This window comes from Camelus ferus, chromosome 21 (genome assembly GCF_009834535.1).
Source record: "Camelus ferus isolate YT-003-E chromosome 21, BCGSAC_Cfer_1.0, whole genome shotgun sequence".
Taxonomy (NCBI): domain Eukaryota; kingdom Metazoa; phylum Chordata; class Mammalia; order Artiodactyla; family Camelidae; genus Camelus; species Camelus ferus.
The window spans coordinates 29,334,805-29,360,967 of record NC_045716.1 but is presented as its reverse complement, the minus strand read 5'-3'; the positions used below and the strand labels follow the sequence as shown (position 1 = coordinate 29,360,967).

General features: G+C 51.9%; 1 protein-coding gene across 9 annotated transcripts in view; it reads left to right on the top strand.

Moving 5' to 3' along the window:
* The window catches only part of ANKRD11 (ankyrin repeat domain 11), a 136,652-nt gene that overhangs the window by 89,876 nt on the left and 20,613 nt on the right, over nucleotides 1-26,163 (top strand). For 8 of the 9 annotated variants that reach the window (XM_032464614.1, XM_032464613.1, XM_032464618.1 and 5 more), the window contains 2 exons: nucleotides 20,916-21,056; nucleotides 23,260-23,398. In XM_032464614.1, coding sequence (XP_032320505.1) covers nucleotides 20,970-21,056; nucleotides 23,260-23,398 — 226 coding nt within the window. In that variant the 5' untranslated portion in view covers nucleotides 20,916-20,969. Of the gene's footprint in view, nucleotides 1-20,912; nucleotides 21,057-23,259; nucleotides 23,399-26,163 lie in introns of all 9 variants that reach the window. The other variant, XM_032464612.1, reaches the window with a different exon arrangement.

Here is a 26,163-nt window from a genome sequence, read left to right as displayed (position 1 = left end):
CACTTCCTTGACAAGAGACGTCTCATTTGGACTTGTTGAGAATCAGTTAAAAAATTTTAAACCCCACAACATGCTGTTTACTGTTTGCAGTCTGTAATTGTTAGAATTTTTAACAGATAAGTATCAGAAACGTAAGAAGAAAAATACTGTGCTTTGCTGGTGAAAAGCAGCCCGTGTTCATGGCAAGGTTTTCCGAAGGCTCTTGCAGCGTCTGTGCTCCTGCAGTAGGAACGGGAGGCCTGGTTATGAGAAGCTCACCACGCGCTCTGCTTGCCCCGTTCCTCGGTGGAGTGGAGGGCTGGGCCGGCCCACCAGCCACGCCACCCGCAGGTCGGAGGGTGTAGGTCCGGTTCTTGTGGTCTGGGAAAGTCGCCGGTCTGCCCAGCTGTGTCTGGCCCCCTCATTTCACGGGTTATCTGACTGGTGGGTGAGGCAGCTCCTTGAGGGCTCTGCCTCCCGTTAGGTGGGACGCGAGTACTCTCTGGGAATGTCTGCCTATTCCGAAACAAAGGGAAAATAAGGATCTTTGCTTTTTATTTTGTTTATCATGGAATCAAATTTTTGTTTTTAAAGTACCTTCTTTTAACACTCTGTGATTTGCAGGTCTAGTTCTGAGTTTATTTTGAGGCTCAGAGCTGGAAAAGCTAGTTTTCAGAAGCAGCGCGTAGGCCTTACACTGAGGTGAAGGGCACCACAGGCGATAATTTGGGAATGTTTTACTGAGTTCTCGTCAACCTCCAGTGGGTCTTTCAGGCCGACAGCAGTTGCTGATGAAAGTGGGGTGCCGGCTCAGCCTCCTGTGGTGGCAAGGCCTGCGCCCCCCTGTCCCCCATGTGCTTCTGGCCTGGCGGCCTCAGGGCCACTCCACACACAGCCAGCCTCCCCTTCTCTGCCTGGGGAGAGTTGACAGCATTGAGCTTTTTCTGCCGGTTTTAGATGAAAACGCACCGTCGTCCCAGCGTTTCCTTCATGAATCCTGGTGTCGCTCTGTGAGCCCCTGGAGCTCTGAGGGTCTGTCTGCACCTCCCGGCCCCTCCTGCCCTTGGGGCTTTTCTTCTACAGGAGGTAGGGGACAGGGCCTGCCCCGGCACCGCACCTGCACCACAGAGCGCCTCCAGATGGAGCAGGTCCTTCCTTGCCCTCCGGGTGCCTGGGCGCCCGTGTTCGCCCTGCCCTGGTGATGGGCTGGCCGCTCTGCCGTTAGTGCTGCTTGGGGAGGGTCCGCTTGCTGAGATGGTGATTTTCTGAAGCTTTTCAAGCATTTGGAGGCTTGGCTGATGTTCGTGAAGTCATTTTTTACAGTTTCCATTTACTTAAATTCATAAAGTAGGAAAAAGGAGGCTTATCAAATTTTAGGGTGAGACATGAAGCTTCAGCAAGAACCGTTTCTTTGTTTATCACGTATACGATTAATTTGTGAAGATTTGAATGAGGAAAGGTGTGTTTTTTGGTCATGATGCCGTGTATTATTAAAAAGCTGTGAGATGGCTGGGCTGGTAGACCCTGGGGAGGGGGTGCTGTGGGCAGCGAGCTGTCCTCCCAGACTGGGGAGGGGGCACAGGGCTGGCCCCAGGTCTGCCATCGTGCTGATGAGTGTGGTGCCGTGTGGGTGTCACTGGAGATGTCACACGTCGCTAGGCCTGTGCGGACACCTGGACTGGTGCTCCCTGTGCTGACTCCTGTCTGTGCTTCTGACCCTTCGAGATGCTCTGTACACACAAGTAGAGACTTCCTGCTGGTTTTACTTTCTCTTGTCTTATAATTTTCCATCTGTGTTAGCATGAAGTAAACAAACCCTGTAACATTAGGACTTACATGTTATAAGTTTAATTATTCCATTCCTTTCTTCAAACTTGGTTTTAAAAGTCATCTTGTGGTCATACTCCCCTTGGCGTAAATGAGACACTGAGCAGAAGCAGCGGAGCATGGAGGGGCCCAGGAGCCGTCAAGGGGCTGCTCAGGTCCTGGACACCTGCTCTCAACCCTGGCTTGGGTGTGGTGTGCTCGGCCAGGACAGATCCACCCCAGGGAGCCTTGTTTCACGTTTCGTAGTAAAATAACAGCTTTGCTGAGAAATCATGGACACACTACACAGCCCCCCACGCAGTCTCTGGTGTGGTAGCCACGGCCAGCTGAAAACATGTTCTCCAGCTCAGGAAGGAGCCACACCCCTCGGCCATCACTGCCTACTCCCCTCCCCTGCCCTGAGCAAGCCCTGATCTGCTGTGTCTCTGGATGTGCCGGTTCCGGACAGCGCATGTCCTGAAGCCTGTGTCCCTGGTACCATAGAGCCGCACACGCGTGTTGTGCACGTGGACAGGTTTCAAGGATGCCCGTGGCAGCATTGTTTGTAATGGCAAACACAGAAAGAAGCCACATGTCCGTGATTTAACTTAGACACGCTGAAGAGGTCGTGTCAGGTGTCTGAAGTTCGATGTGATCCTGTGTGAGACTGCACGTGAGCACGCCAGCTTCATTCATTTCCCACGGGCAGCAGTTTGCCGTGACACTGCCTCCTTCCCAGCTCCACGGCGCCACCCGAGGACCGCTCATCGGTCACCCGGCAAAGCAGCAGGCGCGTGCAGTGCTCAGGGCACCTGCACACCTGCCAGAGCGGCGGGCTTGTTGCCCACCCCCTCCCCCCGCCCTGCCATGTGCCAGCTCATCTCACTTCTCTGCTGCCCTTCACAGAGGCTGTACCTTTGTCATGGATCCCCTCTGGCCCTCTCTCTGAGAGCTTTACTGAGATGTAAACGCAGTGAGACACAGCAGTTCTGGGTGCACTGTGTGGAAAGTTCCCACTGTCAGTGCAGTCGTGACGTGGGAGTCCCTGCTTCCCAAAGTGCCTCTTTGAAACTAGCACCTTTGTCCAGTTCCCTGGACTTAGGAACCCTCTGGTGTGCTTTGGTCTTAGAGGTTTTCTTTTCTAGAATTCAGTGTGAGCAGAGCCGTGCAGCCACTCATTCTTCTCCTTAGTGCCCGCTGCACGGGGTCCACGTGGCGCCAGTCTGCAGTCCAGGGATGTTTGTGCGGTTTCCGGCTCCTGCCTGTTCGGACCAGAGCTGCTGTGAACAGCTGCACGCAGACGCTGTGGGTGGTTTTCCTTTCTCTTTGGTGGTGACCGAGGACTGGGGTTTCTGGTCCGGGTTGGATCACTTGAACAACCTGTCAGACTGTCTCCCAAAGTGACCATGCAGTTTCGTGTTCCCACCAGCAGCGAGCCAGAGTCCAGCTGCTCTGCGTTCTCACCATCACTTGGTGTGGTCATTCGTGTGTGTGTGTATGTGTGGTTTTGGTTAAGTATCCATTCCTTCATGCCTATTTTTTTTGGTCCATTGAAAAAATCGGGTTGTCTTACTAAGAGTTCTTTATACTTCTGTGAGTTAGAGAGCTCTTTTCTGTTTTAGACACAGCTCCACTACTAGGTTTGTGTTGTGCATGCACTTCCTCCCTGTCTGCGGCTTGCCCTTCTCGTTTTCCTCAACAGTATCTTTTGAAGAGCAAAAGTTTTTATTTTGATGAAGTCCAAGCTGACAATTTTCCCTCAGATACGTCCCGATTCTTGTGCCTTAAACCTGTCTAACCCAGTGTCACATGCTTTTCTCTTAGGTTTTCTTCTAGAAGTCATGTAGTTTGGGCTCTTACCTCTAGTCCTACAATCTGAGACCCTTTTTGTGTGAGGTAGGGTGAAAGGCTGCTTGTTTTGTTTATGTTTTGAACTTGAGGATTTCCGGTTTTTCCAGTGCCACTCGTTGACAAGATTGGCACTTTGCTTCTACTGAAGACCAGTTGAATGTGAGTCTGTTTCGGACGCTGCGCTCTGTTCCGCTGATCTGCACGTCACCACTGTACCGTCCGGAAGACCGTAGCTTTGTGGTGAATCTTGAGATCAGGTGGTGAACATCTTTCCATAGTGCTCTTTTTCAGCATTTCAGGATCAGTTCATCAATTTATACCCAAAAACGTCATCTGGGATTTTGCCTGAGGTTGTGTTGAAAGAAAGATCTTGTGCATATTTTACCTCTAAATAATTCATTTTGGGGTGCTGTTATAATTGTATTGCTTTTTTAAAATTTCAGTTTCCCATTGTTTGTTGGTAGTGCATAGAAGTATAGTTGGTATTTTTATAGTAGTGACCTACTTTGCAACTTTGCTAAACTCACTACTGTAGTAATTTTTTGAGAAATAGATCCACAGAGTTTTCTGTGTGGAGGTTTTTGTCAGATGTGACACAGTCTTTCTTTCTCCTTTGCACTCTGTGTACCTTCTGTTTATTTTTCTTGTCTTACTGCACTCTAGGACCTGCTGTCCGTTCTTGCCACGTTCAGTCTTTCACAGTTCAGTGCATTGCTGTCAGGTTTTAGTAGATTCCCTTCATTAGGTTGACAAAGTTCTCTTTTTTCCTTAGTTTGCTCAGTTTTTAAATGCAAACGGGAGTGGAGTTTTGTCCTATGCTTTTTTTAACCTATTAAAATGATTGTTTTAAAAAATGCAATAGAGAGAAATCAATGAAACCAAAAGTTGGTTCTTTGAAAAGAAATAAACCTGACAGACTTTTAGCGAAAGTAATGAGGAAAAAAGACACACTTTCAGTATCAGGCATGAGAGAGGGAGCAGCATTGTGATTCTGTAGCTGCTAAAAGAATAGGGGGGTTTTATGAACAGCTTCATCCCAGTAGTAAACTTGACAACAGAGATGAAACAGACAAATTCCTTAAAAGACACACACTACCTAAACTCACTCAGGAAGAAATGGATCACCTGAGTATAGCCGTGTGTCTGTCAAAGAAACTGAATTCTTAATTAAAATTGTTGACGTGCAGAGAAACCTTCAGCCCCAGAGGGCCTCACTGGTGATTTCTGCCTTCTGCTCGCGTGTAAGGGTTGTCTGTGATACACAGGCTTCTCCACCTGCTCCCAGGCTGGGCTACCCTGATCCATAGCCAGGGAAAGGTGTGGTGATAGGCCAAGGCACATGTGAATATAGCTGTAAAAATCCTTGCTTTGGAGCAAATCGAGCATAGCAGCTTACAAGGTGGTGACGCAGGAGGTAGGGTTTATCTCAGAAACTCATGTGAGGAACCTGACATGAACACCCATGGGATGCGCCGTACTGACGAGATGGGAAAGAAACCCATGAGGTCATCTCAGAAGACGCAAAAAAAAAAAAGTGTTTGACCGAATTCTGACACCCATTCACGATGAAACAAACAGCCTCTCCACTGAGGACGGAAGGGACTCCCTGAATCTGGTGGGCAGCTGTAAGAGAGCTGCAGTGACCTTGGTGCACTTAACTGTGAGAGCCTGAGTTCTCTCCCCGATGCCACGTGTGGTGGGGCCGTGGTGGCAGCTCTTTCGTCCTCTTCTTAAAGATCATCTTTGTTGCCAGAGCAATACACAGTGTTTTGGAGAATTGGGAAATACTGACAAGGAAAAACAAGGCGTAGAACACCACACCTGCACTGCTTAGAGAAGAGCCCTGTGTGTGTGTCAGGCAGTGGGGCCCAGGTGCTGCTGCGAAGCCCTGGCAGCCGTTTCCAGCCTGCGGGCAGTGGGTGGGGTGAGGCGGGCGGCTGGGACCAGCAGCGCCCAGGCCCCGCGCACAGCTGCCCTCAGCCCTGACTCCCTGTGGTGCTCCTGGGTCTCCGGCCGGACTCTGACTGGTACATGTATGTAATATGTGTCTATTAATTTTATAAAATCTTAACCTCCTCCACGCTCAGTGATGGTCACCTTTCCGTTTCAGTCAGCTTTTGCCTCCTCCAGTGCCTGGACCGAGGAAAGACCCGGCGGGCCCAGTGTCTTCCCCGGTCGGGGTCTGGCGCAGCCCCTCTCCTTGCTGCTGACAGGGGAGCCCTCCTGCTCTGGCCCTGCCCACCGCTCTCTGCTGCACGGCCCTCGGGTTCTGTGCTCTGTGGCTTGTGAAACTGAACCCGTCTTGATGTTTTGGGCTCCAGTGTTTGCTGCTTGTTGGTTTTGTGTCTTGGGTCATTACACTTTCCTTCTGTGCTTATAGATGTATTCTGAGTTTTAAAGCCTCTTTATTGGGGCACCTTTTGGAAATAAAACCGCAATCCCTGGATTTCCCAATTTACCTTGTGGCATTTTGTGACTCCCAGTTCTGAAGGTTTGAAGTTCCCAGGCCGATTCCTCTCTGACCCTCATACTTAGAAGGGTGTCTCTTAATTCTCAAACCTGCGGCACACGTGGTCTCCTCCCTTCCCCATCTGAACTACATTGTTGTGCAAAAACTTGGTCCTTTCCGGTGTTTTAGACTTGCTCTGTGGGGCTGTGTGTGGCCAGTATTCCTGACCGTTTGTTCCCTGTGTCCTGGGGAAGAATGGTGGTGTGGTCCCTGGCGGGGTGTCTTGCCAGTGCTGCTTGGCGGCCAGGCCAGGGCCGTCTCCTGTGCGCTGATGTTGGCCCGGTGGCTCGTTGGCCTGTCGGCTGCTGAGCGGGGCTGCTTCCTGCTTCTCTCAGGTTTTGTCTTCACTCTGAGGCCATGTCTAGGTCGTGGAAGGAGCCTTTGCCGGGGGGGTGGGGGGAAACTCAGGTGGCCGCCCAAGCTGTGTCCAGTGTCGCACGGCGGCCTCAGCTCTGCCCCTGCCACCCCCACCGCAGGTTTTCACGTCCACCACGTCGTTGCTCGTTCCCAGCTGGGTGGATTGCTCGTTCCATTCCAGGCTGACAGACCTCATCCCTCGCTGCGCTTCTTGGTCCTCTTCTCTTGTACTTAACATTTAATTCTGTCACCATCGTTACTAAAAGCAAAGATACTGTTATTATTGTATTTGGCTTCTGTTTACTCTGACTTGTCTTTTTCTCCTATTTTGTCTTTTTAGATTTTTACCATGTTCCATTTTTTTGTCTACAAATTTGGGAATTATACACTTTCTTTTTATGATCACCTTGGAGGTTAGACTGATGTGTGTCAAGCCGGCCTTTTCTGTTGGTTCCCTGGTGGATGCTTCCAGATTTTGAAAACGTAAAAGCTTTGAAGAACTTCTTGCATGTGGAGTTGTGAGGAAGTGACCTCATGACCTTTGTGACTACCTGGGGACACCCCCCCGCCTTTCTTCACGGGTCTTGTCTAATAGTGATTGTGTTGTGTGTTTACACATTTTCACCTACAACTTTCACTTCTTCCAAATGATCTTTTTTTTTTGTAACTGGTATTTTTCCATAAGAGACTTCGTAATAAAACCAGAGAAGATACACTTTGGTATTTACTTGAGGTAGACAAGAATTGTCAGGTTGTTTCAAGTTTCCCACCTCAGCATTTGTTTTCCTTTTATTTTCACTAGTGAGGGCGCTACTACCCTCCCACCCCCACCGCCCTAGCCAAGCACGGCCCATGTCCTCACCAGCTCTCCTCCAGGCGGCCGAGGGATGCCCAGGGTTTTCCTCCGGACCAGAGGCAGCTTTTCTACCAGTGAGTGGTGACACTCCTTTATTCTGTGCAAATTGAGGAAGATGGAGTTATTTATCCTGGGAGGAGAAAGTCAGTGTCAGTCAGTTCAGTTCACTTGGAGCCCTGGCCCTGTGAGCCCTGGAGAGGGTGTCTGGATTATCTCATCCCCGCCCTCCTTTGTAAAGGGGAAATAATACCATCTGTTCAGCCAAGGCTAGTTAGAGGCTCTTAAGTAAAATGCCCTGTGAAAATGAAGCACCGTGCAAATGTGATTTGAAACAGATCGTTAAACCCCAGTCACTTCCTGAAGGAGTGGGGCGGTCATTAATTACAGCCGCCAGTGTGTGCGGGGCACTCGCCTATGTTCCAGGGGGCCCTGGGAGACAGCGATTTTGTTCCCAGTTTACAGATGAGGAGACTGAGACACAGATTGAGTGGCTTGCTCACAGTTTCAGCCAGTGAGTGGTGGAGTACTCTGCTTTGGGGTTCGTGTCCAGAGCCACACCCACGGGCTTGGGGGTCTGATTTGCAGGTTGGAAACAGCCTGTCATCTGTAGTTTCCAGGGCACCTCCATTCCCTTGACCCTACCAGCTCCACAGTGTTTGGAGCCAGCATGGGGAAGGGAGTGTTCTTGGCACTGGGATTCCTTCCTCAGGGCACAAGGTGCCTCCCTGAAAACCTGGAGCAGTGAACTTTGGGGGTGAAGCTCCGCTGTCCTCCCTCTGATGGGGCTTCTCTCATCAGGCAGCACCAGACGGACACGTCCTCCCTCATGGGCATTTTCTCGGGTGGGTTCTGGACCAGACCCTCCCTGGCGGATTGTGGACATGAGACACTGGGCTTGGCTGCGGCCCCAGCCCCGCAAGTGCATAGGAGCACCAGTGTGTTCTGACTTTTAATAAACTCATGGAAAAGACAAATCTGAGTCAGTATTTACTTTGAAAGAGTTTGCCACGGATGCAGTTAAAATAGCTGGACCTTTAAAACAGTGTAAGTGCCGGCGTTTCTAGGTGTTGATTTGTGCATCATTTCTGTTGGTTTTGCACCGAGTTCAGATTCTAAAGTGCGTCTTGATCTCTTTTTCGGGGCCTGTGGTGGAATCTCTTTCCTTCCATCCACTCCTTTGCCTGGAGATCGATCAGTCACTGCAGAGGACACAGTAAACAAAAGTTTGTTTATTCTAGAAAAATAATTTCCCGGACATTTTTAACATCTCAGTTTCAACATGCAATTGTGTGTTTCCTTGGAATATTATTTAATTTTAATGATGACTGTACTGAGAAGTGTATCTGTAGGGCCCATAAATAGATTTTTGCAACATGAAATATCAAGTTTGGTTTTTTCTCTTAAAAATGTTAACTCATTTGCCTAGTTTTCTGTATGGTGCTTTAAAAATACGGTTGAAAGAAAAGGGAAAAGTATATTCTCTTCCCACACCAAATGCTGGAAGAAGGAATGTAATGGGCTGATTGATACTCCTAATCTGACCGGAGACGGTGCTGGGAGTTACTCCGAACTGGCCCAGTTTCTCTTGTGTTGTCCCGCTGGGCCATCTCTTTGCAAGCCGGGTCAGAGTACACCTACTTCCACTGCTGGCTCATCCTCAGCTAAATGATTTGGTTCCAAGGTCTCACACTTTCCAAGAAATTCCATGTTGTCTTCCCCCAGATGGCAGGGACTGTGATTTTCAAACGAAGTTGGAGCTGGGTTCTGAGGCTGACTCCTTGGATGGCCTGGACCATCTCCACAGGCTGCGGGCCTGCCACACCCCCTCCCTTTCTGTTGTGACTTCCTGGCTTCCTTTAAAGCCAGATGCTTAGTAAGTCACAGACACCCTGAACCGGTGGGTGGGCCTGGGGAGATGAGGGGATGTGTGAGGATGGGGGCTCAGAATTCCCTGAGGTGGCTGCCCTGCTTCAGGCGCATGTCCTGTGCACAGACTCTGCTGGCTCATGGCCACATTGTGTCTGCACGTGAATTTGCCTGAAGATGATCAGTCCAGAAGCCTTATTTAGCTTCTGAAGGTACGTAATTCTGCCGTGTTTGATATAGTTGGGGATGAAAAACATGTTTGCAGACATGGTGCCAGAGGGGCTTAAACCACGGGCAGGACAGCGGGTGGGGGGTGGTCTTTGCTTTAATCTGGAGTTTTATGCCACCGTCTCTGTGCAGCTTTCAGAGATCATCTGGTATTGCTGCACGTGTGTTTAGAGCTGTTTGTTGTCAAGGTGACGAGCCGCTGCCTCCCTGCCCACATTGTCCTTCTAGGAGGTGGAACACTTGGTGCACACGAGGGTCTGCAAGTGGCCTTGTTCTCGCTCCTTGTAGCTCGACTGCCTGGCTGCTCTACCTGATGCCTTAGAAAGATCCTGCAGTGTGTTTCCGTGGTCGTTTTCAGTTGTCTTCCTTAGGAACAGAACGGCTGACTTGGCTTCAGACATTTGTCAGTGGATCTCAGTTTAAACAACTTTTCCAGTGTTGAGTACAGTCGTGAGCCATGTATTACCATGATGCCCCCCTGGTACGTTGGTGACATTTGGTCTCTTCGAAGGTTTAATTTGCACAGGGAAGTGTTCTGGACTTCATTTGGGGCTGCCCCTGTTCACGTGCGACATTGCTGTGTCCTTTCAGGAAGAAAAAACTGTCCACACCTCCTTTGGGTCAGCTGTGGATCCTTTCCTGGGCAAATGCGTAGGTCACTTTTCCTGCGTGATTTCTGAAGTTCCAGAGCTCTCTGGGCCACTGTCCGTCACCCCAGCTGTGTGTGACCTTTGTCTCAGACTTCTTGCCCAGGACAGCCTCATAAATTGCAGTGCAGTCCAGTTACAGTGTGTGAATCTCTGGTGTCCAGCACACTGCCCCAGTCATGGGTATATATACATATGTTCATTTTCAAATTCTTTTTCATTAAAGGTTATTACAAGATACTGAATATAGCTCCCTGTGCTCTACAGAAGAAATGGTTTTTATGTATTTTTATATACAGTGGTTAACATTTGCAAATCTCAAACTCCCAGAGGTATCCCTCCCCACCCCCTTTCCCCTGATAAACCTAAGATCGTTTACTACGTCTGTGAGGCTGTTTCTGTTTTGTAGATGAATTCATTAGTGTCCTCTTTTCTTTTCTTTTTTTTAAGATTCCACACATAAGTGATACCTTACGGTATTTTTCTTTCTCCGACTTACTTCACTTAGAATGACATTCTCCAGGTCCATCCATGTTGCTGCAAATGGCATTATTTTATTATTTTTATGGCTGAGTAGTATTCCGTTGTATAAATATACCACAGCTTCTTTATCCAGTCATCTGTCCATGGACATTTAGGTTGTTTCCATGTCTTGGCTATTGTATATAGTGCTGCTGTGAACATTGGGGTGCAGGTGTCTTTCTGAATTAAGGTTCCTTCTGGATACATGCCCAGGAGTGGGATTGCTGGGTCATATGGTAAGTCTGCTTTCAGTCTTTTGAGGAATCTCCATCCTGTTTTCCACAGTGGCTGTACCAAACTGCATTCCCACCAGCAGTGTAGGAGGGTTCCCTTTTCTTCACACCCTCTCCAGCGTTTATCGTTCATGGACTTTTTAATGATGGCCCTTCTGACTGGTGTGAGGTGATGCCTCATTGTAGTTTTGATTTGCATTTCTCTGTAATTAGTGATACTGAGCATTTTTTCATGTGCCTCTTGGTCATTTGTATGTATTCACTAGGGAATTGCTTGTTTTGTTCTGCCCATTTTTGGATTGGGTTGTTTGTTTTTTTCTTATTAAGTTGTATGAGCTGTTTATATATTCTGGAGATTAAGCCCTCGTCAGTCTCATCTTTTGCAAATATTCTCTCCTGTTCTGTAGGTTGTCATTTTGTTTTGCTTATAGTTTTCTTTGCTGTGCAAAAGTTTATAAATTTAATTAGGTCCCATTTGTTTATTTTTGCTTTTATTTCTGTTGCCCTAGGAGAACGTTGCTGAGGTTTCTGCCAGAGAATGTTTTGCCTGTGTTTTCTTCTAAGAGGTTTATAGTGTCTTGTCTTATATTTGTCTTTAAGCCATTTTGAGTTTATTTGTGTGTGTGGTGTGAGACTGTTCTAACTTCATTGATTTACACGCAGCTGTCCAGCTTTCCTGACACCACTTGCTGAAGAGACTTGTCTCTTCTGCATTGTTGACTTGTTTGTTTGTTTGTTTGGTAGAACCACGTATTTTCCACAAAGGAGTCTCCTACGGGCAAAATATCTTTTTCCCTTTCTCAGTCAGATTCTCTTGATACTTTTACAACTTAAGACATACAGCATAACCAGAAGGAAGAGGGCGTGGTGTGAATGACACAGTGAGAAGCTTCATCAGATTTTTAAAAGAATTTACAGTTAGTTTCTTGCAGATTTATTTCTGGTTATAAACCTTAAAGGAAGAAGCTCTTAGAATTACAGGTAAAACAGTGTAAAGACAAGTACTCAGTGTAGCGTTGTTTGCACTCCCAAAGAGCTGGAAGAAAACAAAAGCCAGTGAACAAGGGAATGTTTTTTCCTTTCAGACAATGAGTACCACACTGCAAGTTTAGTGAAGTCGAACTGTGTATAATAAAAGCATAGATAAATCCCTAAAGCATGATCTGGAGGGGAGAAGGTGTTTGAGGATGCATGCAGTGTTCCCTGCAAAGTACCATGTGCCATGTCTGTAGGTTCACAGTAAAGCATAAGTGTGAACAGGTCTGATGATGAGCAGCACAACCCCAAGTCTTTGGAGAGCAGAAGGGATGGAGCCAGTTCACTGGGGCTCCGACTTGTGTGGGGAGCTTTTATCTGAAAGGTTCCAGACCAGTTATGGCAGAAGCACCAGATGGTGGATACCTGAATGTCTGTTACATTGTTTCTCATACTTTTTTGTCTGCTTGATACATTTTGATGACAGTATTAGCCGTTGTTATGAGATGACAAGGGGAGAAAATACTTCTTGTGAAGGGTCTTAAAGTGTAATCACCCATTTTAAACACGTTTAGGGCACTCTGGGTTCTGGGAATGATTTGAAAAAGAAGTGCTTTTACACTGGGCACTAAAAATGTCCATGACGCCGGGGTCTGCAGACCTCAGGGATCTCGGATCTGACCTCAGGGCACTGGCGCTGCTGACCTGCCCAGCCCACCATCTTGTTATTAAGGTTTCACAGTTGAGGAGTTTTGTTTGTTTTTGCTTCTTGTTTTGTTAGTTCTGCTTTTGTTTTTAATTGGTGGGTGGTGGCATTCTGACTACACTGGCCACATCTTGCGCCTTGTTTGTCTCCAGAAAAACCCATGTCTGAGTGCCTTTCCTGACCTAGGACAGGCCTTTTTACCTCTTAGTAAGGCCTCCCCTTCTGAGCTGGCAGACAGGCAGCCCTGGAGGGCATATGCGGGGAGTGGTTCTACTCTGACCCTCATTGGCTCTGTTGGCAGCTCTGGGCGTGCTGTCCCCACTGTGCGAACGCCCGCGTCACCTGCGAACTGTGCATCCTGTGCCAGCACAGCGTGCTGCCTGGACCTCGCAGGCAGAGTGGTTAGTGACGCGTGTGGCGTCAGGCAGATGAGGTGTTGCGGGCGCAGACTGCCTTCCCTGATTCCACTGTGTGACCGGAGGCCGCAGACGTGCCTGAGTGAACTAGAAAATGCAAAAGACCCTGGAAATGCATTCTTGCTTGGGCTACAGTGTTAATAGCTTCTGGGTTCTTGTTTCATGGATTCATTGTATTTTATTATTACACGTTCTGTTTTAGCAAAAAATGAGGTCCTACCACCTTATAGCGGTTTTTTCCCTGACAGTCTCTGCGGATCTCGGAGCTGGTTTGTGGAAACTGGTGTCTCTCTAGGACTCCAGCACGTCTGTCCTTGGTCTCGCACAGGCTGGGAGTCTTCTTCTTAAAAAGCCAGTGAGTGAGTATTTCAGGCTTTGCCACCTAAGAAGCCACGTGGAGGATGTTCCGTGGGCACCGGCGCCAGCATTTAAAGCTGTGAGAACGGCCAGTGGCTCCCTGGTGGCCCTGGCAGGGCAGCATGAGAGCTGCTGGGGCCCCTCCTTTCCAGGGAGGTGCGCATGTGCCAGCAGCCTGCTGCTTTGGGCTCAGCTGAGAGCTTTTTAGTTGGCTGTGAACAAAGCCCCATTTTTGCGATGAGCATCCTGGCTGGGCAGGGAGTAGCTGGGACCCCGGCCTGAGGCCTTTCCTCCAAGTGCTGCCCGGCCCTCGGTGTCCAGGTGGGCCCACAGCAAGCTGGCGGAGCGCCGGGGCGCGGCCTCTGCTGCCTACAACGCCACCACAGCCTGAGGAGACCGGGAGAGGCTGTTTACCTTGGCTCCCGCCTTGGACACCACGAGCTGCTCCATTTTGCAGATGCTGTGTTGATTCCTAGGGTGGCTGGGACCCTCACCTCTCTTGGGGGTCTCAGGCGGCAGACAAGCCTTCTGACCCCTGAAGACCGGAATCGTGATGCCATGGGGCTGCCAGGACCTCGCTCCCTCCAAAGGCTCCAGGTGGAACCCTGCCTGCCCCCTCCAGCTCCTGGTGGCTCGTGGCCGCATCCCTCCCGCCCCTCCACCGGCTCCCCACTGTCGTAAGGACCCTTAGCACTGGGTTTAGGGTCTGCCAGGATAATCGAGATGCGCGTCTTGAGAGCCTGACTTCCCTACCTTTGCCCAAGTAAGGTCCCTCACAAGTTCTGCATGGATAGATCATTTGAAGTGGGTCTGCCCTTCAGCCCCTGCCAGTGTTTCGTCAAGGCAAACACATAGTTTTTCTTTTTCCTCTTTTTGAAGTTAGATGTAATCAGACACGAACACGGTGCGTGTGCGGTTGAAGTGCGCGCCCTGCTACTCAGCCACACGGTGCCGTCTCCAGACAGGAGACTGGGCGCCGGCAGCGCCTCTGAGGTGGGCGGGGCTTCCTCCCAACAGGACTGGGGTGCAGAGCCCTGAGCCCTGTGTGTGTCCACCTGCATGCGCATCGGGTTTGTTCGTGGTGGACGGTTTGTGGATGAAGCGCCTTTCTGCAGAAAGTCGGGGGTTTGGGTAAATGTATTTTAATACACTCTCTGAATTAGTGCCCTCTTACTAAGGGAAAAACCACTTGGTTTCCTCAGACACTTTGCTGTTCCATCCAGGAGAAGCTTTTTATTTGGTTTTGCCAAAGTGAGTGGTCCGAGGCAGTGGTCAGTCCATAGTGGGCGTCCGGGTTGAGGCTCTGGTTCTCTCTGGCTGTGGTCAGTGTGTTTTGCATTCTGGGCTGATGATGCGGGTGTCCCAGGAAGGGCTGAGGGAGCTGGGACATGTGTAGGGTGCTCCTGGGAGCCGAGGACTCCCACTGTGTGGCAGGACTGGTGACCAGCTGGAGTTCAGCCGGGCCATGGCCTGCTACGAGCAGACTGTTGTCCCACCTGCCACACTCCGTTCTGGTGACGGGGTGCCGGGCCACCCCTGCCCCTGAGCCTGCGCCCCGATTTCCCAGCAGCAAACGCAGTTTTTTTTTTTTAACATTTTTTATTGATTTATAATCATTTTACAATGTTGTGTCAAATTCCAGTGTTCAGCACAATTTTTCAGTTATTCATGGACATATACACACTCATTGTCACATTTTTTTCTCTGTGAGTTATCATAACATTTTGTGTATATTTCCCTGTGCTATACAGTGTAGTCTGTTCTACAATTTTGAAATCCCAGTCTATCCCTTCCCACCCTCCACCCCCTTGGTAACCACAAGTCTGTATTCTCTGTCTGTGAGTCTATTTCTGTCCTTTATTTACGCTTTGTTTTTGTTTGTTTGTTTGTTTTTGTTTTTGTTTTTTAGATTCCACATATGAGCGATCTCATATGGTGTTTTTCTTTCTCTTTCTGGCTTACTTCACTTAGAATGACATTCTCCAGGAGCATCCATGTTGCTGCAAATGGCATTATGTTGTCGGTTTTTATGGCTGAGTAGTATTCCATTGTATAAATATACCACATCTTCTTTATCCAGTCACCTGTTGATGGACATTTAGGCAGTTTCCATGTTTTGGCTATTGTAAATAGTGCTGCTATGAACATTGGGGTGCAGGTGTCATCCTGAAGTAGATTTCCTTCTGGATACAAGCCCAGGAGTGGGATTCCTGGGTCATATGGTAAGTCTATTCCTAGTCTTTTGAGGAATCTCCACACTGTTTTCCATAGTGGCTGCACCAAACTGCATTCCCACCAGCAGTGTAGGAGGGTTCCCCTTTCTCCACAGCCTCTCCAGCATTTGTCATTTGTGGATTTTTGAATGACGGCCATTCTGACTGGTGTGAGGTGATACCTCATTGTAGTTTTGATTTGCATTTCTCTGATAATTAGTGATATTGAGCATTTTTTCATGTGCCTTTTGATCATTTGTATGTCTTCCTTGGAGAATTGCTTGTTTAGGTCTTCTGCCCATTTTTGGATTGGGTTGTTTATTTTTTTCTTATTGAGTCGTATGAGCTGCTTATATATTCTGGAGATCAAGCCTTTGTCGGTTTCACTTGCAAAAATTTTCTCCCATTCCGTAGGTTTTCTTCTTGTTTTATTTCTGGTTTCTTTTGCTGTGCAGAAGCTTGTAAGTTTCATTAGGTCCCATTTGTTTATTCTTGCTTTTATTTCTTCTAGGAGAAAATTTTTGAAATGTATGTCAGATAATGTTTTGCCTATGTTTTCCTCTAGGAGGTTTATTGTATCTTGTCTTATGTTTAAGTCTTTAATCCATTTTGAGTTGATTTTTGTATATGGTGTAAGGGAGTGTTCTAGCTTCATTGTTTTACGTGCTGCTGTCCAGTTTTCCCAACACCATTTGCTGAAGAGACTGTCTTTATTCCAATGTATATTCTTGCCTCCTTTGTCAAAGATGAGTTGACCAAAAGTTTGTGGGTTCATTTCTGGGCTCTCTGTTCTGTTCCATTGGTCTATATGTCTGTTTTGGTACCAATACCATGCTGTCTTGATGACTGTAGCTCTATAGTATTGTCTGAAGTCTGGGAGAGTTATTCCTCCAGCCTCTTTCTTTCTCTTCAGTAATGCTTTGGCAATTCTAGGTCTTTGATGGTTCCATATGAATTTTATTATGATTTTTTCTAGTTCTGTGAAATATGTCCTGGGTAATTGGATAGGGATTGCATTAAATCTGTAGATTGCCTTGGGCAGTGTGACCATTTTAACAATATTGATTCTTCCAATCCAGGAGCATGGGATATCTTTCCATTTTTTAAAGTCTTCTTTAATTTCCTTCATCAGTGGTTTATAGTTTTCTGTGTATAATTCTTTCACCTCCTTGGTTAGATTTATTCCCAGATATTTTATTACTTTGGGTGCTATTTTAAAGGGGATTGTTTCTTTACTTTCTTCTTCTGTTGATTTATCGTTAGTGAAAAGAAATGCAACTGATTTTTGAACGTTAATTTTGTAACCTGCTACCTTGCTGAATTCTTCAATCAGCTCTAGTAGCTTTTGTGTGGACCTTTTAAGCAAACGTAGTTTTATCCTCTTTGATCCACAATGACAGACGGAACATTCCTGCTGACGGTCTTCGCAAACGGGCCTTCACGCTGGGGCGCCTCGTCCTCGTGTCGGGGGGACCTGCATTTAGGAGGAGGCCTGTGTACAAGCGGAGACCTGGGCCGGCCCTCGGGTTCCAGGTGAAGCGGTGGGAACTATGGACACTGCGTCCCTCCCTGGAGGCCCCAGGCACAGGCCAGGTGGTGGTGATTTTGTCTGGGGCGGGGGGTGTTGCCGAGGAGGTGGCTTCATTACAGGTTTATTTCTAGATGACTTAGTGGTTAATGATTCAGCTGGTTTTGCTCCAAGCATCCACTTGACAAACCTTGCAGTTAAAAGAGGGAGGTTAGCAGCTGATGATCTAAACCTATGAGGAGCAGAGGTGATCATTTTTTGTCGCCTTTTTCTGCAGAAGGTTTTCTGTTTTAAAAAACCAGAGTATTCTGGACACAGTGTGTCCAGGAGAGACAGGCCTTTTCCAAGCTGTCGTTTCAGTTTGGCAGAAAGTCCACATTTTTAGTGTCCCCTGTCACGCATGGCTGTCCTGGTCTGAGGGTTGTCCTGGGGAACATCACCATGCGGCTTGGCCGCTCAGCAGCGTGAGGCGCACGGCCTCTGTGGCGCCCGGCGTGGATGGGTGGACGTGCAGGGCTGCATTGTCCACACTGAAGGCGGGTGCTGGCTCTGTCCTGTGGCACCGTGGAGTGACACGTGACCCGGCTGTGATGGGAGGTCACTCTGATGGTTGTCTTTAGTGTGTCCTGCAGCAGCTGCGCCTTGCAGGCCAGGGTTCCACATAGGTCCAGGCTGGTCCTGGCGGGCTGAGAAGGAAAGGATGAGGGCTAAGCTGCGTCCCAGCTATGGTGACGCAAGCCTACCAGTGTGAACAAGGTGTGTTCTATACCACGTGTCCCAGACACCCATGCTCAGAGGCTGAGCACAGACTTTTCCCTAAAAGACACCCTAAGTCACAGAAATACTCAGGTGAAGGACGAGCCTGTGGAACTGCCGTGCCTGCACCCGGGCCCGGCCAGCACACACAGCGGGGCCAGCCGAGGTGCAGCTGGTCAGATGGGGGAGGCATGTGTGGACGGGGCCATGTGCACCAGTAAGGTTGTGTGGCCCAGTAAGTTGATGGGAATGATCCCTGTTTAAAAGCGATTTGGGAGGGTGGGGGACTGGGTGCCCCTGTGCTGTGGGTGAGGGCATGCAGGGGCGGCCTTCCTGCAGACTGCTTGGCAGCGCAGTGTGGACCTGTGTCCACACTGCCTGCTCAGCCCTGCAGGAATGGGTCCGGCCAGATGGCGGAGTACACCGGGGGTCGTGGGCTGCAGGACAGGACGGTTTCCCTGGAGCCCTGGTTTTCTGAAGTGACCACGTGCACAGAGCTGCCCATGTCTGCATGCCTGCCGAGGCTGGGGCCAGCAGAGACGTACCCGGTCTCTCTGTGGGACTTGCCTGGGACATGCTGACTTCCTGTGCGGCAGAACGCTGTGTCACAGTTTCACCCCAGACCCAGTGAAGCCAGCACTGTGGCACTCAATGTGTTCACATGGCGGGAGAGGGGCTGAGCATGACTCTGACCTAAATACTCTGGTTGGTGTCTCCATCCGCCCTGTTTCCTGATGAGATGTCTCTTTATGTCTGAAATGTCACACTGGTACAAAACCCTATTGTCATCTGTCCTTTGACTTGTCTGGCCACATAGACTGTCCTAGGGGGCTGGCAAGTGCTGAGGGTGGTGAAGAGTGGGAGGAATGGCGGGGCCACATCAGCCACGCCCCACGCAGGCCCCGCCTCTGGGCAGGAGGCTCCCCTCCCCTCCTCTGAAGGCAGTTCTGGGTTCCCACCTTGCGATGAGTGTCATCTGAGCCCTGCGGGAAAGTGCGTGGGAGTAGGGGCCCTGTTAGCATTGCCCCGCAGGGCCTGGCGGTTCAGACAGAGAGAGAGAGAGAGATATATATATATAGAGAGATATATAGAGAGAGAGAGAGAGAGTGAGAGAGAGAGTGAGTGTGTGTGTAGGTGTGTTCACCAAGTGTTTCTCAAGCGTCTGCTCTGGTGAAGGCAGTGTCATTGCCTTGGCCCTGCACCTTCACCCCCTGAGGAGTGTGTTCTGCACACTTGGCCCCGTGAGCGTCCGCATGCAGAGACCTTGCCCAGCCCTCTCCTGGGAGCCGAGCTCCCCACGGCACTCCTTGCTCTTGCCTGGTGGCTTTTGTGACTGTATCTGAAGACAGCCACGCTTGGAGGTTGAGGCATTCGCCATGCTGCCCATGGCTCCTGCGCGGCCTTCCCAGGGAAAGGGGGTAGCTGGGGGGGACTCTCAGTTTAGGGCTTGAAACTCTGCTTTGAACAGAGTGACTGCCTAGCAGAGCCATCTCGGGCCATTGAGTGAGATCAGGAGTCCCCACGCCCACCTGGTCTGGATGCTGCAGGAGCAGGGCCCGGGGATCGGAGGCCACGCGTGGGCTCTCCTGTGTCCCCACATGGTCCCCACAGGCCCAGGTGTGCTCGCGTCTGGGAGGAAGGGGCTGACCATCCCGTGGCTACTTGACTTGATTTTTCCATCAAGAGAGCAGGCAGGCAGGAGTTGTTTTTTTTTTTTTTTTTTAATTAACTTCTGGATAATCTTTAAAATCTGTGGAAGCCTTGCTGATGAGTGCAGACGGCTCTGGGTGGCTGCAGCTATCTGGCGTCAGGGTCTGGGATACCACTCCTCAGGCGGGGGCGGCCCCGTGTTGTAGTGGAAGATGGGAAGAGAGCATTGAATGGATAGTTTCAAACACAGACAGAGACTGTCTTTTCCCTTCTCAGCCCTGGGAGCACGTGGGGCCGGCGCCCGGCCCCTGCCTCGTGTGCTGGGAGGACGGTCAGGTCAGCCTTGTCCCTCCCCACAAAGTACATGCAGGTGTGTTCCGGCCAGTTGGGTGCTGAGAGGAGACAGTGAGATTTCAACAGTTAATATGGAAAAGTGAGACAGGTTCTCCCAAAGGCTGGTGAAGGGCAGTTGGGCTTCCGCACACAAGGGAGCTACCACTCTGGAACCTTCTGAACAGTATGTTTCCAGAGTCCCAGGTCATACAGAGCAGAGGCTGTTTAATTCCCGCTGAGTTATTTTAAACGGCCTTATCCAACATGGCAGGGTGGCCAGTGTGTGGTCTGGAGCGTATGAAGTGTTTTCTGACCATGAAAAGTTGTGTCTGGAGAGGAAGGCTCTCAGAAAGACGGAGCAGGCGTACTTGACCCTGTTCCTTCTGCTGAGCGCAGCGACCACCCTGGATGTGACATGTGGAACAGACACGGGAGGACGCGTTGAGGGTAGACTGCCCACAGCGGCGTGGCTGGGTCAGGCCAGGGCGGCCACAGGCAAGGAAGACTCCGTGCCGGGTCCCGGAGCGGCTGCCGTGCTGGGCGGGGCTGCCCGGGATAGCACCCCAGCGATCAGGGCAGGAGGGTGGTCTCTGGCTGCCTGGCGGCTGGGATGGTCTGTCAGGGTGTGTGCAAGGTGGGTTAGTGGGGGAGGTTTGTGTGGGGCTCTGGCGTCTCCAAGGACGGGCTGGCTCTGTGTGGGAGGGCAGTCTCCCCAGACAGCAGACTCTTGAAGATGCCTGAACATCCTAAAATACAGAAAATAAAAAACACGATGAACACGGATTCATCCTGTGATCTGGGAAATGCAGGCCAGGGGCTCAGGCCCACATGCAGGTGGGAGAGGGCACCAGAGCTGCCTGGACACACCTCTGGGAGCCCCAGGGGCCCACAGCCACCTTCTGGACCTTTCGTTCTGGAGTGTGGGGTCAGGGTGCTCCATGCTTTCTGAGCAACCCAGGCGTGAGCTCCTGGGCCTGGTGGGCCTTGCAGGTGGGCCAAGGGTCCCACCTCTCTGGGCTGCAAGTGTTGACCCCTTCCAGGGAGCTGCTGGCATCAGGCCGAGGAGGATTGCCGCAGTTTGTGGGAGGTGAGCAGACCCTAACCCTGTGTCCTCTCTTCCGAAGCAGACTGTTGACGACGAAGCGATGGCAGCGTGAACAAGGACCAGGTGGCGGGAGACGATGCCCAAGGGAGGGAGCTCCAGGACACCGCAGCAAGAGGAGCGTTCCCTCGGCCCCGACATGGTGGAGAAGCAGCCCGGGAAAAAGGTGGGCTCGCCTCCTGATGGCTGCACTGGAGGTGGTGTACCCATCTGCCTTTCAATGGGCGGCTGTGGCTGCTTCTCTGCACTGTTGTGCACAAAACTGCAGGCTTGCGTAACATGTCACTCGCTCCACTGACGTGGAAACTGAGTGGCTGCTAGCAGTGCTGGTCCTGTCAGCCTCCTTTGCTCCAGTCATGCTAGTGGGAGTACCGGTGTCTCCTTGTGCTTTTGAGTTTTCCTAATGCTGAACACCTTTCAAGCAACAATTGGCTCACTGTATGTTTTCTTACGCAAAGTGCGTATTCAGATCTTTTGCTCATTAAAACAAATGGTTTTGTTTTTCAGTGGATGTGGTGATTATAGGCATTCTTGCCTCGACCCCTTCTCTGGGGCAGCACCCAGTCCTATGCACCTGAGCCCTGTCGGGTGGAGGAGGTCCCTTCCCACAGCGTGCTGAGAGTTAGTGTCAGTGCCTCAGCCCTTCTCTGAAGCTGTTGAGATGATCATACGATTTTCTGTCCTTTATCTCCTTGAAGTGGTGAATTACGTTGATTGTTTTTAATTGCTTGCGTTCCTGGATTCTTTGTTATTTGTATTATCTTTCTTAGTGTCTGTAGATCAGATCCACCAGCCGGGCCAGGAGTTTCCTTGGTGGGAAGTTGCTTATTATAGTTTGGGTGTTTTGCTGGTGGGTTCCATTCCTCTCCCAGTACTGGAGGGCTGGGGGTGCAGGTAGCCCATGTCCTGGCGCCCAGGCGGACCGTGGAGTGACCCAGCGCTTCCAGCATCTGCATAGCTGTCTTCCAGAGTCCTTCTTCGTTACAGTGGCGTGGCAGGGCCAGGCTCTGCCCAGTGGCCCCTCTCTGCACTCCAGATGCCTTCAGAGCTGGCAGTGGAGACCTTCTGGTGGAGGTCCCCCTGGTCACTGGAGAATGTCTCTCATTGCCTGCCAAGATCAGTGGGCACTGTGCTGATGGTCAGACTGGGCCACCAGGGCTGCAGGAGACGGACGGACTGCACGGTGCTCCGTGCGGGGTGCCCCCTCCCGGAGCACCAGGCCCAGGGCTGGGAGGGTGTTGTCTGTAGCAGCCTGTCCGCGCTGCCTGCGCGCGTTGCCCAGTGCCCCTGCCTCTTCCTGCGCCAGGGTTGGGGAGGGGAGGCCGTGCCAGTGGGAGTCCGCTGAGCAGCCCCCACCCAGGACAATACCGTCCACCAGGGGCAGGGGCTCCTGGCTCCACACAGCACCTCCACCACCGCCTGCATTTTGAGATGGGCTGTCCCACCCTCGCCCCCCCCCCCCAGGGTTCTGCATGTTATTGTGGCCAGATGGGGCCTCAGAACCTGTGCTGCAGCTCTGCACGGCATGCAGAGCCCCCACCCAGCCTCGTGAGGTGGACATTGTCTCCCATTCTGCAGATGGTGACACTGAGGCCGCCACAGTGTTGGACCTCCAAGGTTGGCCAGCAGGTCCAGGTCAGGGTCAGGCCGGGATTTGGGCCTTCCACTGCAGGAGAGACCAGCCCTGGGACTAGAGCGAGGCCGGGGTGGTGGCGATGCCTGCCTGCTTTCCAGCCAGCTCCTGCTTTGGGTGGGCCTCCTGCACTGGACTCTGCTCTGGGGGTGTCCTGCAGGCAGCCTTGCAGTGTTACAGGTCTGTGGTGCAGCCAGAGGCAGCTTGAGCCTGGGGTCACAGGGAGAAGAAACCAGGGCTCACAGAGGGGAAGCACAGCATCTCGGGCTGTGAGAGAGCTGCCGCTTCGTTCCGTGGGGAGAGTTCATGGTGGGCCGCGGGCTCCGCTGTCAAGCATCCCTTGGAAGGCTCGTCTCCTGGTTACTTCATCCGTCTCTGGGAAAACTGGGCAGGCTGCAGCTGGTATCTGCTCTGTTTTCTTTATACTCATGGGAATGTGCCTTAGTGGCAGTTTCTTGAGACTCCTTCCAGGTGAGGACGAGATGTGGGGTCGGGTGGGGTCAGGGCCAAGGCTCAGTGGCAGCTCTGGTCCCTCCGCCTGGCTGGTGAGTGTGGCCATCTGCTTATGAGGAAGGTGGAAGCCCAGTGCGCACGTCCGAGTCTGGTGGGCGCAAGGGCTTTTAACGCCCAGATGCAGCTTTTGCTTTCCTGGCATGTGAACTAAATCCCAGTAGACTTGAGGACTTTGGGAATTCAATTTGAGAATAATGTCTGAAACCGTCACTTTCTTTTCCAGGATAAAGATAAAGTTTCTCTAACCAAGACCCCAAAGCTGGACCGCAGTGATGGCGGGAAGGAGGTGAGGGAGCGAGCGACTAAGCGGAAGCTGCCCTTCACCGTGGGGGCCAATGGAGAGCAGAAGGACTCGGACACAGGTACCTGCTACCCCCGCCATTCTGCTCTCTGTCCCTCAGAGGTCTCCTGGAGGTGCCCCCAGGACAGGTTTCCCCGAGTCTCTCTGCACCTCTTGGCTTTGTGCTGACTGTTCGAGGGGTCCTGCTGCAGCCCTGGGTGGGGGGTGCTGGAGCGAGGCCTCTTTTCCTGATGTTGGGATGACTCGGAGCTGACAGAGAAGATTTCCAGGCCGAGTTCCCACAAGTGTGCAAAGAATCACTTCCCCCCAGCTGCGGCACGCCCGGGGACCTTCTGTGTGTGTCCACTGTGGGTGCCTCTCCCTCAGAGCTCCCTGGCACCTGCACTCTGCTGAGCCCTCCGAGAGCTTTGCGTTGGAGGATAGGCTTGTTCTCCCTCAGGGCTGCAGAAGCACATAAACTAAACCCGGTTGTTGGAAGTAAAAGTCAGAGGGAACCGTGGGAATAAGCAGGAGCCAGTGCCGTCTTGCCACAAGTGCGTGTGAGCGTGGGCTGGTTAACAGCACGTGCTGTGTGCAGTTTGAAGTTGGTTCCATCTTGAGCTGCTCGCAGGGACATGTGCTGGGTCCAGGTGAGAACCGGGCCCCTCGGGAGCCCCGCTCGCTCTCCCTCTCGACCCTGGTGGCTGGGGCCTTCCCAGCCTGCTGGTCATCTGAGGGCAGCCGTCTAGGCTGATTGCAGGCCTGGAGTGACTCCCAGAATGCAGTCCCAGGGAAGGAGTGGAGGCCCTGCCAGGATTGGGGGGTTCTTCCTACATGTGTTGGGGGCCAGGGGAAGGCCCTGGCAGAGTGGAGGGGCTCACAGAGATTCTGTGAGTTGGGCTTTAGGTCCAGAGGAAACCAGACAGGCCTGGAAACTGACTCCCGTTTTCAGTGCCTGTGTCAGTTCTGGTTGTAGAGGGTGTGGGGTTGCTGTTTGTTTAAGAGCTTCCTGGACTCTGGAGGTCGGTGTCATCCTCTGGGACGTTCTTGCGGCTTCTCGGGAGGACTGCTGCCTGGGCAGAGGCACCTGCGTGCCTAGGAGTACTCTGCGCTGCCCGCGCTGTGCTAGCCCGTGTGGTGTCTGTGGAGCTGGCTCAGCTCGTGTGCAGGGGGGTTCCAGCTGGCCTTGTGGTTAGCATCCCAGCAGGGGGCTTTTGGGTACCAGGGCGTGAGGAGTCACTGGGAGGTGGGAAGCCAGGAGACGTTTTGGAAGTAAGATTTGCTGGCAGGGACTGTTGCAAAGCCCTAAAGACACGTGAAGCACAGCATTTGCCCTCTCACTCTTATCCCTTGGGGGCCAGTTTTACTAGACCGTCAACCCTTGAACAACACGGGTTAGAACTGCGCAGTTCCACTTACACGTGGGTTTTTTTGTTTTTAGAACGGCTGGAGGGCTGGAGGGGCTGGAGGAGTCGAACCTGCAAATGCGGGCGTAGGGGGAGTGTTGGACTAGGCTGCTGCGGAGGCCCCCCCCCCCCTCCCGCCATGTGGCTCAAGGGTCCACTGTAGCTTCTTGTGTGTGCTCTTTCTTGATGTGACACAGCTGGCCTTCCCAGTAGATGGGTGTGTCTGTGTCACCTGTGCAGGAGCCGCCCCTGAAGCCCGGTCCCTTCCCCCTGCCTGTGCAGTCGGTGGGCTGGGCGCTGGGCGGGGACGGCTCTCTGAGAGTTACTGACTGGTGCGGGGCAGAGATAGGGGCTCTGACCACTCTGCGGCTGCTGAGGGTCCCCGCGCCCCCTCCCCCGGGCCTGCTCCTCGGCGTCCCTTCTGCGCCCTCTGCTGGGAAGATGTTTGAATGCCGACTCCACCTCCCCTGCAGCGGGGAGAGGCTGGTGAGCCTCCCTCAGAGACCCCCAGCTGTCTGAGAACATTCTCCTGTTTCCCAGACCCCAGGAGGGGCCGCACGTGACCCTCCCTGGGAGGCCAGCCCCACAGTGCTTAGTCAGGGCCAGGACTGCCTGCCAGGACCACCGGGCTACCCTGACCTGCTGCGTCCTATCGGCTGCCACCCGGCCTCCAGACAGCTCCAGGGCAGGAGGACGTGAGCACCAGTCCTTCAGGAAGCTCTGGCCAGAGGAGGCCCTCCTGCCCGCCCCCGACCTGGGCCAGTCTCGGTGTGAAGCGCTTTACCAGTTGGAGGGCTGTGGAAGAAGTCCCATCATGTCTGGGACCTGCTTCAGAGTACCCTGTTCTGTCTGCTTTTCACACATTTGAATTTCCCCACAACCCAAATAATCTCCACACACCTGCGGCTGAGGCTGGTTTAGGTGACAGCCTGCCCGCAGGCTCCCTGCCCCGTCTGACCCAGCCTTGCTCCCTGGCGGGAACCCTGGGGGCCTTCGGAGAGGGCCTGTTCTTCACACCGACGCTTTGCTGGAAGGAGGGACAGTTAACGTCGTCTTGTCTCGCTCCTGTCTGCTGTCGGTCAGCATTGGTGACCAGTGCGTGGCTCACCTGCTTGGTGCTGGGGTCTGGGGACTGAACTCTTGGTCCCGCTGCTCCTCCGGACAGGGCGCTGCCTGGGACATGCAGGGAGAGACTAGCTCGGCCCCTGCCTCTGCAGGGCCCCTCGGAGCCCCAGACACGTGCCCTGCCGAGCCCCGGAGGCCCCACATGTGACCACGAGGGGCTTCGCCCACCCACCCACCAAGTGTGGACTGAGGGCAAGTGATGCACCGTGACGCACTGGTTGAGAGGGCGCATGCCACCCACACATGACCCTTGAGCTCTCAGGACCCCAAGTGGGAAGGACTGGTGGCGGACGCTGACCTCTCCCTCTTGAGTGGA